Genomic DNA, 15,132 nt, shown 5'->3' with positions numbered 1-15,132 from the left:
TAACTTAGTTCTCTGTACTGATGAATGAAAGATTTTATTAGATATCGCTTGAAAGAAAGAGAGTATTAAAAACAGAGCACAAGAGAAGGAAAGAATGACAGACCGTGGTGAATGTAAGTTGAAATGTGTGTCTGCCTGTGTGTTTATATGTGTACACCACTGATAGACAACTGGAGAGTATCAGACATACATACAAACCTACCCTGAACGGATGTTACCCTCTTTGTCACATACAGAGCACAAACTGAGAACTACACAATTGTCGGGGTACAGAAGTGTACAGACGACTGTAAATGTGTTGATCTAGGGGGACATCTAGTGGTGAATACATAACATGACAAGTAACCTTTACTGAGTGTTGGATTGTTCTCTAGACTGACTGAATTGAGTTTGACCGTGGTCTCTGTGTGTTCCAGAATTACACAGTGACATCAGTGTCTTGACCCTTCAACTTTGACCTCTGCTACACTGACCCCAGCAGTAAGGACGGGGCATGGCACATCATCACCGGATCGTTGACTGAACTCCTGCTGAAGGTTCTTGATTCCCACCCTTATGCACCACACTCTTCTAAGATGGAGTAGATGACTGCCTACTTGTTTATCATCTAGCTTACCTTGGTTCTATTGCTGTATATTGGAAATAAAGTACACAGTTTGATTGTTTGATATACAGAACACATCTGAAACACTCTACAGGTTGTGTAAAGTGAGGCTATGACCTGTGTTTCAGTTGCTGTGGGAGTCTAACTACAGATAAATAAAAATAGACAGTGAGAGGAGGCAAGAATGACAAGACATGGTGGTGAATGTAAGTTGTATATGTGTGAATGTAACAGTTTTCTACTTTTCTACGGTGTGTGTTTCAAAAGTGAGAATGTCACTATGTCACTGTCACTTTACTTTGAGGAAACAACAAGTATCTTGTTGTTCAGTATAGTCCTTGAATCTGTGATTCTTTAACTCTACACTGTGTATGTGTGTGTATGTCTGTGTGTGTGTGTGTGGTTTGTCAGAGACCAGGGTAGAGCCAGAAGGTCTTGCTGCAGGGTTTGGGAGAGAAGCCCTCAGAGGGGATGGGGATGCTTGGTTGAGTTCCGGTGCAGCCCTCCGGTCCCTCTCCCCGTTAGTATTCAGTGTGAGTTCTGCTGCAGCGTGTGTGTTCTACTGCAGCCCGTCCTTCTGAGACACAGAAGCTTCCCTGAGTCTGTCCAGGAAGGTGGAGGAGCGCTGAGGCAGTGTTGACTTTACTGAGCCTCTGGACTCACTGGGGAGGAGGAGGGAGGAGATGGGAGGAGAGGAAGAAGACAGGAAAGAGGAAGGAGGGAAGAGAGAATAGGGATGTCTTCACAGTGTTGTTATTGTGGTTGACATTACTAGCATAGTTTCATGTCTGCCGCTATCTTTTTCACTCTCCCTCTGACACTTTCCTTCTTTCCCTTCCTCCTTCCTTCCAAAACATGTGAATGTCTGAAGAGTCATCGACCATCCTGTACCTGAATGACTGTCTGTGCTGGGTGGTGTTGGCCGATGAAACCAGGCCATGTCATGAAGCCTCACAGCTCCACTCCAGCTCCGAAGAAATGGAGAGAAGAGCAGATAGAGAAGGTGACAGGAGGAGGGGGGTTAGTATGAAACAGAAAGTGCAGAAGATGGTGCGGGCTGAAGAGAGAGAGAGATAGAGAGAGAGAGAGAGAGAGAGAGAGAGAGAGAGAGAGAGAGAGAGAGAGAGAGAGAGAGAGAGAGAGAGAGAGAGAGAGAGAGAGAGAGAGAGAGAGAGAAAAGAGAGAGGGAGAGAGAGATCTGGAGGAGAGGATGTTTCTCGGGTTGAAAATCAGAACAAGACCAGAACGAGCAGACTGATTTCAGTCTCTCCCCCCTCTCCCCCACCCTGGTAGACAGTCAGAGTCAAAGCTTCAAACTACTGGATAGACCTCTGTGCTCTGTGTTCCCCAGAGGTAAAGAACATCTTCTGCTCTGCTTTGTGGAGAGTGCATCTGTCAGAACCACTGACTCACTTACCTGCATGGAGGGCTTGGAGTGGGTAGATGTTCAGATGGACTTGTTTGTGATCCATATCTCTTTGCACCTGACATCCACCAACACACACAGCATGGTTTTTGTCCCACTGCCGATAGCACTGTGTCATCCACAACTCCTACAACCCTTCTCTTCCCTGTGCATCCACCTCCATCTACAGCTGCTTGCTTGCCGACAAATAGCTGAAAACACCAACAAAGCTTTACATCTTTAATAAACCTGTCAGGTGGCATTTACCTGACTTCAGTGGGCGGGATTCTTCTCAGCAGGGTAACTGTCTATGGGGTGGATAGAGAAGCGTTCCAAAATGGCAAAAAATGGGAGAAGTTTCACGTAGGTGACAGGGAAGGATGTACGTTTCGAAAATGACATCATATCCTGTACGCTGTCTTACGTACTCGTGCAGCATCTTGATGTGTTTTCCTTCGTTGTTTGTCAGGTGATCAGCCTCCGTTGGCACATGTATTCGTTGCAGTCACAGATAGCCCCACCCCCAACACACACATACACACACCTCATTCTCTTCCAAACCGAGTGCAGCCCTCCACCATCTTGTCCCCTAATGGCCATATTCATCCTCAAGAGCCACTTGTGAGATTCGACACGGTATCTGCAACCAACCTAGCTTCCCTCTATCGTGACCAAACCAACGGTCGCGTTTTAACACCAATCTGCCGCTGAGGCTCCGGATAATGAAATCAAAGGCCATTGTGGAGGAAGCCGGCATCACGGCTGTACACTGATAGGGGGGATTCAGTTAGTGACACGCCGTGCCTCTCAGCCCTCGTCTGACAGGCTGGAGGGGGAGCCCAGGCACACGCTCAACACACCTTTGATGAGTGATGAGTGGAAAAGATGGCGACCGGCCTCGACAAAAGAGGGACGCGTTCCCCGGAATACGATTGGCTAACCCTCAACGGGCCCGGCAAAACCGCTTAGAATTCCTCTTTGAAACCCGACCCAGCGTACCGGTCAGAGACGACAGGTGTTCGTTTGACTTTCCACGGGTCTCTGCTGAATGTTCTAGCGGGAGGCTGAATATCTGATGTGGTCGTTATGGGGATACGGGGAGAGGGGAGGGTGAGTGTATGTGTGTGTGTGTGTGTGGGGGGGGGGCGTCTGTCCAACCTTGATATGCGTCGGTGTAGCCTGGTGGGTCTACCAGGGAACAGGTGTTCCCAGACCCAGCTGGGTTCTCTGGTGTTGACAGATGCTCCGCCTGGCTGGAGGCTGCAGCCAGGATGTCATCGTGTTGTGATCAGGGCCAGAGGAGGAGCCTTCATCATGGGGAGGAGGAGGAGGATGATGATGCAGAAGCTGGCTGGCCACACACTGGGGAGGGGAGAGAGAGAGAGAGAGAGAGAGAGAGAGAGAGAGAGAGAGAGAGAGAGAGAGAGAGAGAGAGAGAGAGAGAGAGAGAGAGAGAGAGAGGGGGCAGTCTTGCTTCACCATGGCGTCTGCGTTCAGCCCTGACCCTCCCCCCCATAACTGTTTCCCTTCACCCCCCACCTTCACTATTCCTCCCACTGCCCAGACTGCTAATCATCTGCTGCTCTAGCAGACCCTTATGAGGTGTGTGTGAGTATGTGAGTGAGAGAGAATGCAGTTTGTGTGACTGTGTGTGTGTGTGTGTGTGTGCGTGTAGCGGTAGAGATTGAGATGAGTGTGTCACCGTTTTGCGGGGCCACCTGTCATGGTTGTCAGGCTGCATGTCGGCCTGTGTTTCTCCCACTGGCCCTCCTGTACCTGCTGACCTGCCTGTCACAGCCACTGAGCGTCAACCTCTCTCTCTCTCTCTCTACCTGTCACACACATGCACACACACTCTCTATCTTTATCTGTCCCGTACACTTCCACACACACACACATTCTGTCTCTCTTCCACGCAGACACACGTAGAAACACACACACACACACACACACACATGGAAAACACACACACCCATGGAAAACACACACTCTCTCCATCAAACGCACAGCGCCTCGTCCTCGTCACCAAGGAAGGACAGGGAGCCGGGCCACAATGTCTTCAGGCAGAATGTGCCTCTACACAACGTCCTCACACGAGCACACACTGTCAAGGTCTCTTTCTGTCTCTCCCACCCACCCCCACCCCTCCAGCCACACACATACAAGAAGAAAAAGAGTTGGAGCCGGAGGCTTTTGAGGGACTGTGTTTTACCTGGGCTTGACTGAGTCCTTCAGTCTTTGTCTGAGGTCTCTCTCTGTATGGAAGTGTTCTGTGAACGCTGGGATGTCTCCATGCAGTGCGTGTGGGAGGTTCCCTGCATGGTAGTGGCTTATGGCAGCGTTGTCATTTCTCCTGACGCGTGTTCGTCCTTCAGAGACGCCACAGCCGAGGGTTCCTGGCTCACAGCCCTCTGATTGGCCCAGTCGCTCTCTTCCTGCTGTGGAAAGGAGATTAAGTCAAAACAAGAGCTGAACAACATCCTAACACCGGCAAGGTGGCAGGGCTGTTTGTATTCTGGGTGGTGGGGGTGGGGATGCTGGTGGTGGGGGGGAGACGAACACACACACACCACACACAGCACAGGCTGGAATGAGACAGATCTTCCATCGTCACTCGTCACTGCTAGTCACTCGTACATGAACTGCTATGCTGGCTAGGCTATGCTAGCCTGTTCCCTCTCCTATGCTGAGACACATGTCCACAGGTGTGACATGTCCACATGACCTAACCCTACCCTGGAGCACACGTCTCCTTGGTGCTCAGCACAACAAAACAGGCGACCAGCAGACAGCAGGCAAACTGGTTCTCAGTCAGCCAGATCAGGACAGACATTGTAGTGAGCTGCTTTGTCCACCAGAGGGACCACCAGATGTTCCTGCTGTAACTGTAGTTTACACCCACAGGGTGTACAGCTACCGAAGACATCTTTTGCTCACACACATTCTGTCTCTCTTTTGACATACAGATACATTTCTGTTTGTTGGAAGATACTGCCCTGTTGAGGTGTTAGGGAGAGAGGGGTGCTGTGGTAGAGAGGGGGTTAGGTGGGCTGTTGCAGATGGCAGATGGTGAGCCTGTTTATGGCTGGCTCATATACACACACAAACCCACAACACACACTTACAGGGACAGGTACTGTCTTGCTAGGGCCAATCCAACACCGTTGCCTCGGCCTGTCTATGAATTATTAAACCCTAAGCTTTGAAGGAGGAGTAATGTGTGTTTGTGGTGTTCAGTTAAGTAGAAACTTGAATCGCCTTGTAGCCTAGAGCTTTCCAGAAGCCTCACCTTACTGGTGGGTATGCCTACTGACTTTTGGACTATGGTGATCTTTAATTACCCTACATACATTGGGCATAGTTTACACAGTATAATGGCGTGAATGTTTATGGTACGGCCATATCTTGTGTTCGTGTTATCAACCTGACAGTGTTTGGTGAGGCCATTGAACTTCCGTGACAGACAGGTGGCATGATTATATTCTCTCCCAGACCGTGACAGCGCGTGGCCCGTCCCTAACACTATTAGTGCGTCCCCGCCCAGACAGAATCATTTGTTTATTATGGCCGCGTCTGGAGACAAAGGTCGTGTCGGTGCCATCGCAATCATTGGATGAAACATTCCGCCGCGCATTATTGATTTCTGGTCTAGGTAGTGCTAATGAATCTCTGGCTCCGGGAGGCAGTCCCAGTCGCGCGCATGCGTCATGAAGCGGTTTCCCATCGCTGCTTCTCAGCAACACTCAGTCCCCGCAGTCTCCAGGATACACTCGCTACCTGTCTGTCTAACGTAACGGAGATGGCTTCCTACCCACAGCTTCTTGTCAGCCCTGAGAGGCACGCGAGGCGAGGACCGACATGACAGCGCACGGACGAGAGAAGACCCCGCGTCCTCTCCGCTTATCGGTCCAGCTCGGACCGGTGAGAGGAGTGGGTCGCTATGCCGTGCTGGTCGCGCTCTGTGCGCTGTGCTACAGCAACTCTCTTCACGGGGAGTTCGTGCACGACGATGTGTGGGCTATCACTAACAACCCTGACGTCCGGCCCGGTTCTAGCCTCCGAAACATTTTCACCAACGACTTTTGGGGAAAGAGGATGTCGGATAACACGAGCCACAAGTCTTACAGACCGTTATGCATCCTCACCTTCAAGTAAGTTCTGCCCATTGCCTGATATAAAGTAACGGTCACAAACTGCTGGTTCTTTGAACTCGAATGCCGAAGTACGCTACCATGTCGTCCTCTATTCAAATAGCTTTTATATAATTTGTTTATGATCTCCAACCCAGACTGACGTCATGCAGCAGGCTAGATTTTCTCTTGCTCCTGGCTGGATTGAGTTTGCGGTCGCCAGCGGTTATGAATGCACTTCAACTTCTATCGTAAACATCCTATTAAGAGTTTCTAAACAGGGCTGCGCGTTTACAGCTGACGAAGCACGTCTAAACCAGTTTACCCGCCCATACGTACATTTGGTCTGCCTTAAAATACTAGTTAAATAAACTTTTTATGCAGTTAAACAACTCAGTAAACTGAGCTGAGACGTTATTTTACGGTCCGCACGACAAGCCAGATGTTGACCGTTGTGCGACCCGCGCGCGCTTTACATAAGCACACTTGTTGCGCAGATCGGTCGGTAGGCTATTTCGATCTTTTTCAGTCAAACATATGTCACCGCTTTCTACTTCATAATCGTTATGAATACTTTGCATTTCTAGCCGCAGTGTTTCTTCAAATGTAACAATTCAAAACCAGCATGGCATTTTTCCAACGATTGTCAAGTTCGGCTATGATTCTGTGTCTACACTGAATAGGGGCGTGTCTCCGCTCTGAGGGGCGCGTGCGGGAAAAGATTTTGACCTTCGGTAAACCTGCTTTCTCCAAGCCATGAAGCCTAGTTGGAGAGCTAGCACAACTTGTCAGAAATCGGTAGTTAAATATTCCATAGAAAGTTCCAAGATGTTAAAATAGTATAGTTTTATCAGTTCCCATTATAATGTCGTTTTTACAGAGGATTCAAGGAGAATATAGAAAGACATGGGCAGATACAAACAATAGACCGATTCTTTATTTGCTACAGATCCTCAGCTATGCAGTAGTTCACCCTAGGCTGTGGCTGAGTAGAAACACACACACACACACAAAGAGAGAGGAGCAGTAAGAAAGTGCATGAGTGTGTACCTTTTCATGCTGTGTATATGTGTAAGTGTACCTGTGTGTGTGTGTGGGCCCGCCTGTACGTACAGCGACTTGATCAGCACAAAGTGCTTTGATTCCCCCGCTTCAGTAAGACATCAGCTCCTCTGTCAGCCTGCTGCTGTGACCTGTCACACAGCCTCGGCACAGCCGCCACTCGGCTCCTCCCCCCGCCGCCGCCGCCGCCACGGAAACCCATCTCAGAGACGCTCCTTTCCTTCCTCCCCCCTCGTCTCCTCCGCACCGCGTCTCCCACGGTAGCAGGGAGACAACAAAAGCCTGAACCAGAGCCTGTTCAGAACGCGAGAAGCAGGGCGATGGAAGCCAGGAAGGCTGTCAGATGCCTTTTGAGGCTCCGCTTGAAGGGACAGAGAGAGGACAGAGAGAGGACAGAGAGAGGAGGAGGACAGAGAGAGGACAGAGAGAGGAGGAGGGCTGAGAGGCTGACGTTCTGTCCACCGTCTGAGGGGACATGTGCAGCTGCTGGTGGACATGCTTCTCTCTGGAGCCCCGGTTGTGGAACTCGCAGAGCATCGGAGTACACCTCCTGAGGGAGAACACACAGCCTCCAGCCAGATGGAACCTCTGGACGTAGGATGACACACACACACACACACACGTAGTGTGGCTCCGAGGCATAAGTCAGCCTAACAGGCAGAGACAGCAGAGGGAGGGGTGAGTCATGAGTGTGTGTGTGTGTGGAAGGTTGTACCTCACTGTTCTGTACCTCGTGCTTTGTCGTTATTAGGCCCAGTATGGGTTAGTTCCTGCTTGCGGTAAATAATACAGTATTGAAAGATAGGGGTATTTTCTGACTGACTGACTGACACACACACACGCACAGGCACAGTCATGTGTTCACAACCCTTGGGGCCAGTGTTAGGTGCATACAATCCACACACACACACCTGTGTCCTTGGGATTGCTGCTAGGTATATCTGTCTGTCACGTACACATTGACACACACACGCACACACACCCACACATGCCTGTGGGGACCCTGTGTGCTCAGTAGCAGAGTTTCTGTGTCAGCGATCACTGGCTTGTCTCGCAGACATCGTCAAGGTGAAGGACACACTCACACACTCTCACCCACCCACTCACTCGCGCTGTTGGACAATAATGCTGGCAGTGAGGAGAGAAGGAGGCGGATGGACAGACAGGGAAGGATTTGTGCCCAGGAAGGAAAAGGACATTATGACAGACCGATGAAGGAACTGAACTCGAAAAGAGGAGAGAGAGAGGAGGGGTATGACATCATACGTTAGTACTGGGCCAGCAGCTCTCTGGATGAATGAGCTCCAGAGAACGGGGGGGGGTTGGGGAGGGGCGGAGGGAGGGGAGAGGAGGGGGGGACATGGATCCAGGGGATGAAGAGACAAGGACACAGATAACAGAAGGGGACAGCGGAACAGTTGTACTGGTTCCTGACCAGGGGGGGATCCTGCCTAGCCTGGATACATCTCTCTTTCTTATTCTCTCTCTCATTCCTATTCGCTGTCTATCTCTTTATCTCTCTTCATTCCTCGCTCTCTCTTTATCTCTCTGTCTCCCTCTCTTTTGTCTTTCTCACTTTGTCTGTCTCTTTCTGTCTCTTTCTGTCCATATCTTTGCCTCTCTCTCTCTCTCTCTCTCTCTCTCTCTCTCTCTCTCTCTCTGTCTCTCTCTCTCTGTCTCTCTCTCTCTGTGTGTCTTGCTTTCTTTCGCTCTGGCCTCCAGAGCCACTATACAGGCATGGCCTCCCATTCAAATGTCTTTAACACGGCCTTACAGAGCATAGCAGTTACCACAGCTCAGACGAACCTCGTATAAGCTGATAGCCCACCGAGTCATGACATGAAAGAGGTTCAGAATCTCCTTAAACGACCTGCTCTAATCAGAACAGAGTACTTAGGGCTTAAGAAAGGATGTAAAAAAGGGCAAAGTCTTGTTCTGGATGAGCGGTTAATGGATTGGGTACTAGCTTAGGAAACATACCATTGGCTCCTATAAAACGTGGGATAAAAAGCTGGGGGGGTCGCTCTCCCATTCATCTGTGTGGCCTTGCTCTCATTCCCATCAGAGTCTTTCATCTTCAAACGTGCCGTATTTTTCCTCACCGTTAAGGGTCTGATGCAGTGTCTGCACGGAGGAGCAGATGGCGGATGTCGGTGGGTGTTGCCATTTAAGCCTGCAATCGAGGGTCGGCGGTCGTGAATTGCTTCCGCTTTGGCGAGATGAGGGGGTGGGGGGGGTCAATTACAGTGGAGGAGAGCACGGTGCTAATGTAAGCCTTACTAATGGCTCCCTCCCTCTACCTGAGTGGGTGCAGGGGAGCCGGCCTAATTGGCCGTGGGCGGACGAGAGAAATGAGAACAGCCCATTAGAAACAGGTGTATTATGAAACGGTGTAAGTCGTGCATGTACATTGTGCGTGTGCGTGTGATGGGTATTCGATATGTAGGGTTAAGCTGGAGTAACGGAGTGTGTGTGTGTGTCTGTGTGTGTAAAGGGTATTCAGTATCTGTAGTTAGGCTGTAATGAGGGAGAGAGTGTGTGTGTCTGAGAGAGAGAGTTTGTGAGAAGAGAGAAAGGCAACAGTGCCATATTACGCTGGGAATCCCATACCTTGAGCTTTTGCAAGTCTAATTATCGAGGACATTTCAGAAACGGAATTGAAATTCTGATCACAAGTCTAGAAAAGGAAAATAATTGGCAATTTAGATTCCAGGATTCCTTTCTGAATTGGCTGAGAGATTTGTTAAGGGGTTGTTGTGGATTGGGCTGTCATTGTCTTACCTTTCTGGGACTTTTCTTTAAGTGTTAGTTAATGACCTCTCTCTCTCCCCCTCTCCCCTTCTCTCCCACTATTTCTCTCTCTCTCTCTCTCTCTCTCTCTCTCTCTCTCTCTCTCTCTCTCTCTCTCTCTCTCTCTCTCCCTCTATTTCCCTCCCTCTCTCCCCCTCTCTCTCTCCCCCTCTCCCCTTCTATCCCTCTATTTCCCTCCCTCTCTCTCTCTCTCTCTCTCTCTCTCTCTCTCTCTCTCTCTCTCTCTCTCTCTCTCTCTCTCTCTCTCTCTCTCTCTCCCCCTCTCTCTCCCATTCTCTCCCTCTATTTCCCTCCCTCTCTCCCCCTCTCCCCCCTCTCTCCCCCCCTCCCAGGTTGAACATCCTGCTGGGAGGAATGACTCCTCTCTACTTCCACATGGTGAACGTGTGTCTCCACTGTGCCGTCGCCTGCCTGCTCATGCACACGTGCGCACGCTGCGTGTTCGAGGACGCGCGCCTCGCCTTCCTCACCGCCCTCCTCTTCGCCGTGCACCCCATCCACACCGAGGCTGTGAGTGCACGCACGCACCCCCCCACACACACACACTCGCGCACGCACTTCTACGTACGCGCACGCAGACCCACGCCCATGCATGTCCACATACATTCTCACACACACACACACTAACACAAATGGCCTCTCAAGGGTAACACATGGTATCACACATCGGTATAGCCGATGGCTTGTATGCGACACATCCACAGCACTGTACCCCCACTTGTCTGAGAGACGAGTTCAGTGCTCCAGCAACCGAAACTTCCTCCCTCCCCGAGGACAACGCTCCCGATTCGCTCCTGCGACTTCACACAGGACTCTCTGAACGTGCTCCAAAGTTGACTCGTTTGAGGAGCGAGCTCGGGATTGGATGCTAACTCGGCGCGGAGGAACATTATCATTCCCCCTCAGCAGTGGAGGACGGGGGGACAAAGCCCGGTGCTTTAAGGGCCTGCAGAGAGAGATGGAGACAGACAGGGAGCGAGGGAGAGATGAAGAGAGCCAGCCAAGTGGTTGTGTCGTGCGGAAGAGAACGATACGGCGGGGGAGGGAGGGGGCAGGTGGAGGGGAGGAGGGGGAGTGCGGGGGGGGGGCGCGTGTCATCACAGGGATGGATGAAAGGTGGGAGAGGGGAGGAAGGAAACCGGGGGCGTGCTTCTCCCCCAGAGTCCCCGCTGTGAAAAGGAGGGAGGGAGGGAGACGGAGGGCAGAGGAGAAGGGCAAAGATGAGAGGAGGAGAGGTGCGAAGGAGAGACGAGATCAGAGAAAAGGCCGAGTGAGACGGCGTGGAGGAGACCGAGAGGGGAAACTTTGGTAGAAAGTGAGAAAGAAGGAGAAACGAGAGGCAGAGACGGCATCTCCAAACCCAAACCAGCTCCAGGACCAGCCTCAACCCCAGCCTGCACTCTATCCCCACCCCCAAAACCAGCCTCCATCTCCAGCCCCAAACCCTGACACCCCCCCCCCCCCCCAGCCTGTTGGCCCGTCTCCAGCCAGCCCAGTGTTGGTGAGGGACAGTGACTCGGAGCCGGGCTGGGCAGAGCAGCTCTGGGCTGCAGGGACTGGGCCAGACAGCCCTGCTCACCTCAGCCCTGCTCTGGAAACAGGTTACATCATTACAGACCAGCTGGACTTCGTTTCACTTATCATGATGACGAGGCGTGTGGGACGCGCACGCACACACACACACACACACACACACACAGAAGGGACTGTCCAGTATGGCCGCCCTTCTGGCTGTGTTGACCTGAATAGGGTTCCTGTTCAGACCTTTTAAAGACTAAAGATTCGTAATAAATGGCGTGTCTGCAAGGAAATCTAGCCTTGAGTAGACAGCACTACTGACCATATGGATGTCCTGCTGTCCTCTTAACACACACACACGCACACACACACACACACACACACACACACACTGCTGCTAAAGGGCAGGTCACACAGAGCAGAGGGATCGCTCCAGCCCTGATAGAAATGTCCCAAGAATGTGCCTGGGGAGAAATCCTCTCCAAAACCTCTCTGCGTGCATGTGTGTGTGTGTGTGTGTGTGTGTGTGTGGGGGGGGGGGGGGGGGGGGGGGGACTTTTGGTAAGCCATGTTATTAGAAACAGATGTTTTTGGTAGACCTGTTTGTGTATGTGTGCCAGAGTCCGAGTTTGTGTGTGAGACAGTGTGCTTGTGTGTGTGTGTGTAAGAGAGTGTGTTGGGGTGTGTGTGTGTGTGTGTGTGTGTGTGAGAGAGAGAGGGAGTGTGTGTTTGACTCCAGCACTGTGTGTACGCTCCACATGTTGAGGTCGGGGTGAGGGGTGGCACTGCAGTAGGACTGAATTCCTGCGGAATTATGTAATTGGTTAGAGTGAGGGGATGTGTGCATAAATAAGAGAGACAGAGAGTGTGTGCTTGTGTGTGTCAATGCTACCTCCAGGTGTGTTGTGTATAGAAGAGCCATATTGGAGGAGTCTGGAGGAGAGGATTGAGTTGAGGGAAAATGTGATGTAAGAAGTTAAGAGCGTGTGGTGTTCTGGATAGGAAGCAGCCAGTGGAGCCAGTGATGTCATCCATGGACACAAGTTGTGTGTGTGTGTGTGTGTGTGTGTGTGAGGTCAGTAGCGGAGTACTCCAACTGAGGAAACCCCATGCTTGTGAGTTCCTGAGTCTCAGCCCCCTTCAGGCACAAAGACACACACACACACCTACACACACAAACACACAGACACGTGCATACCTACACACTTATTATTTCACTCACACACTCACACACACACACTCACAAATCAGAGCCAAATGTCCTGTTAGAATGTTCCAGAGGGCTGGGTGTGTCTGTGAGCCCTTTCTATTAGAAGCAGCTGCAGACTTGGAGGAGTGCAGCACAGAACCTTCACGAAGGAATAGAGAAAACACACACACACGCATATATACAGTATATACACAGACTCACACATACTCACACACACGAACACACACGTACACATATATACTATACATACACATACTCACATACACACGGATACTTACACACACATATACACATATAGGCTGAGTCTCCATAGAGCGATAACATAAAAGGGATCATTTACATATCCGAGTTTGCATGTGTGGGTACATTTGTTTGTGTCGTGTCTGGATGTGTGTGTGTGAAGACATATGGAGATATAGGTACCACGTCTAAAATTGGCTTTGCTTTAAAAGGTTGCAGGAATGGTTACTCAAAGCTCAAATTCCTACGATGCCCATAATACAGAAAAGCAGTGCGTGTGCGTGCGTGTGCGTATACATGTGCACTCGGATGACATGCTGAGTCATCCACAGTCACAGTAGGAAGTAAAGAGAGATGGAGGAGAGGACAGGGAGGGAGGAAGGGAGGGTGGGTGTGATGAGGGGTGGGGTAAAGGAGGGGAAGAGGAGAGGTGGAGGACAAGCAAATGGTGAATGAATGAATAAAATATAGACGTGGGCCTCCCCCGCCTTCAATAATGATCATATTCTAGACACACACGCACGCACACACACACACACACTCTGACTGAGAACTTCCATCTTGCTAGTTAGATTAAATGGTTCTGGGACAGACTGTTATATTTACAGACTCTCCAGAGAGCAGGAATCAATCTTCCTTGTCACTCCCTCCTCATCCCTCTCTTTCTCTCCTTACCACTCCTACAGGTCTTGCCTCTTTACCGCTCTCTCTCTCTCTCTCTCTCTCTCTCTCTCTGTCTCTCTATCTCTCTCTCTCTTTCTTTCTTCTTCATCTTTTCACACCGGTCTGCAATCGAGTAGTTAATTTATGGCTTCTCTCAACTCCTATCGGCCCATTTTCATCTTTCACTCTCCCTCTCTCTCGCTCTCTCGCTCTCTCACTCTCGCTCTCTCTCTCGCTCTCTCTCTACCTCTCTCTCTCTCTCTCTCTCTCTCTCTCTCTCTCTCTCTCTCTCTCTCTCTCTCGGCCACACTGAGGAATGCTGTTTACCTGACTGACTCACACACACACACACACACATTATGAACACATTATTAATGTACATCTGTTGTTGTTATGACCCTCAGGAATAATATTTGTGTTTGTGTACGTGTATGCCTATGGTTGCCTGTGTGTGTGTTAATCCGTGTTTGTGTGTGTGTTGCAGGTGTCTGGTATCGTGGGTAGGGCTGATGTCTTGGCTTGTATGCTGTTCCTCCTGACGTTTCTCTCCTATGTTAGGTAAGACCACGCCTCTCTCTCTCCTCTGTTCCCTCCCATCACCCCTCACACCGCACACACACGCTCTCTATCCACACACGCTCTCTATCTACACACACTCTATCCACACACACTCTCTATCCATACACACACTCTCTATCTACACACACTCTCTATCCACACACACTCTCTACCTGTTGATAAGAGGTCTTGTGTATATCGGTGTATATCGACTGTGTGCTGTGTTGAAATAAGTAAAACTGACAAGCCAGCTCAGGTTACTTGAAATGCTGTGTTCACAACATTAACCTCTGTCACCTCTCTCTCTCTCTCTCTCTCTCTCTCTCTCTCTCTCTCTCTCTCTCTCTCTCTCTCTCTCTCTCTCTCTCTCTCTCTCTCTTCTCCCCCTTCCTCTCTCTCTCTTTCTCCCCCTACCTCTCTCTCTCCCTTCCCCTGCAGGAGTGTGGGTGTGTGTGTGTCGGAGGACGCCCTGCCCTCCACCGTGTCTGTGTGTGCGCTGGGCGCCAGTCTCCTGTTGGGCACCTGCGCCATGCTGGTCAAGGAGACAGGCATCACCGTGTTTGGTGTGTGTGTGCTCTACGATGCCCTGGTGCTGTGCCGCAAGCCCCTCGTTGCGTAAGTCCACTACCGACTGTCTTTGTGTGTGTGTGTGTGTGTGTGTCTTTGTCCGTGTGTGTGTGTGTGTGTGGGGAAGGGTGGGTGGTACAGTTACCTTACCCTCCAGCCAGATGATAGAATTATTTCTATGGCTTTGTGTTGCTCTCTTGTCTCTTGTGCTGTGGAATGTTCCAGTAACAGTTAAATCAGTTCATTTCATCCTACAAATTGTCAGATAAACCAGCAGTGTGTGTGTGTGTGTGTTTACAGTAATACAGCGACAGATGCTGCTCAGCTATAGCTTTTTGTCATTCCCTGCGGTAAATGATTCCGT

At 50.5% G+C, this 15,132-nt stretch overlaps 1 protein-coding gene across 1 annotated transcript; it reads left to right on the top strand.

The window, feature by feature from the left end:
* Positions 1-5,671: 5,671 nt before the first annotated feature.
* On the top strand, positions 5,672-15,003 carry LOC134038071 (protein O-mannosyl-transferase TMTC1-like). The gene is made up of 5 exons (XM_062483663.1): positions 5,672-6,160; positions 10,345-10,522; positions 14,128-14,201; positions 14,640-14,816; positions 14,994-15,003. Exons 1-5 carry the CDS (start codon positions 5,868-5,870, stop codon positions 15,001-15,003), a joined length of 732 nt encoding a protein of 243 aa, XP_062339647.1. The 5' UTR covers positions 5,672-5,867.
* The last annotated feature ends 129 nt before the right edge of the window (positions 15,004-15,132 follow it).

Source organism: Osmerus eperlanus, chromosome 17, assembly GCF_963692335.1.
Source record: "Osmerus eperlanus chromosome 17, fOsmEpe2.1, whole genome shotgun sequence".
Taxonomy (NCBI): domain Eukaryota; kingdom Metazoa; phylum Chordata; class Actinopteri; order Osmeriformes; family Osmeridae; genus Osmerus; species Osmerus eperlanus.
This window is presented reverse-complemented; position numbering and strand designations above follow the sequence as displayed.

Coding starts and splice junctions, on each gene's coding strand:
- LOC134038071 (XM_062483663.1), top strand. CDS start 5,868: ATGACAGCGCACGGACGAGAGAAGACCCCGCGTCCTCTCCGCTTATCG. Junction 6,161..10,344: donor TTATGCATCCTCACCTTCAA/GTAAGTTCTGCC, acceptor CCCCCCTCCCAG/GTTGAACATCCTGCTGGGAG. Junction 14,202..14,639: donor ACGTTTCTCTCCTATGTTAG/GTAAGACCACGC, acceptor CTTCCCCTGCAG/GAGTGTGGGTGTGTGTGTGT.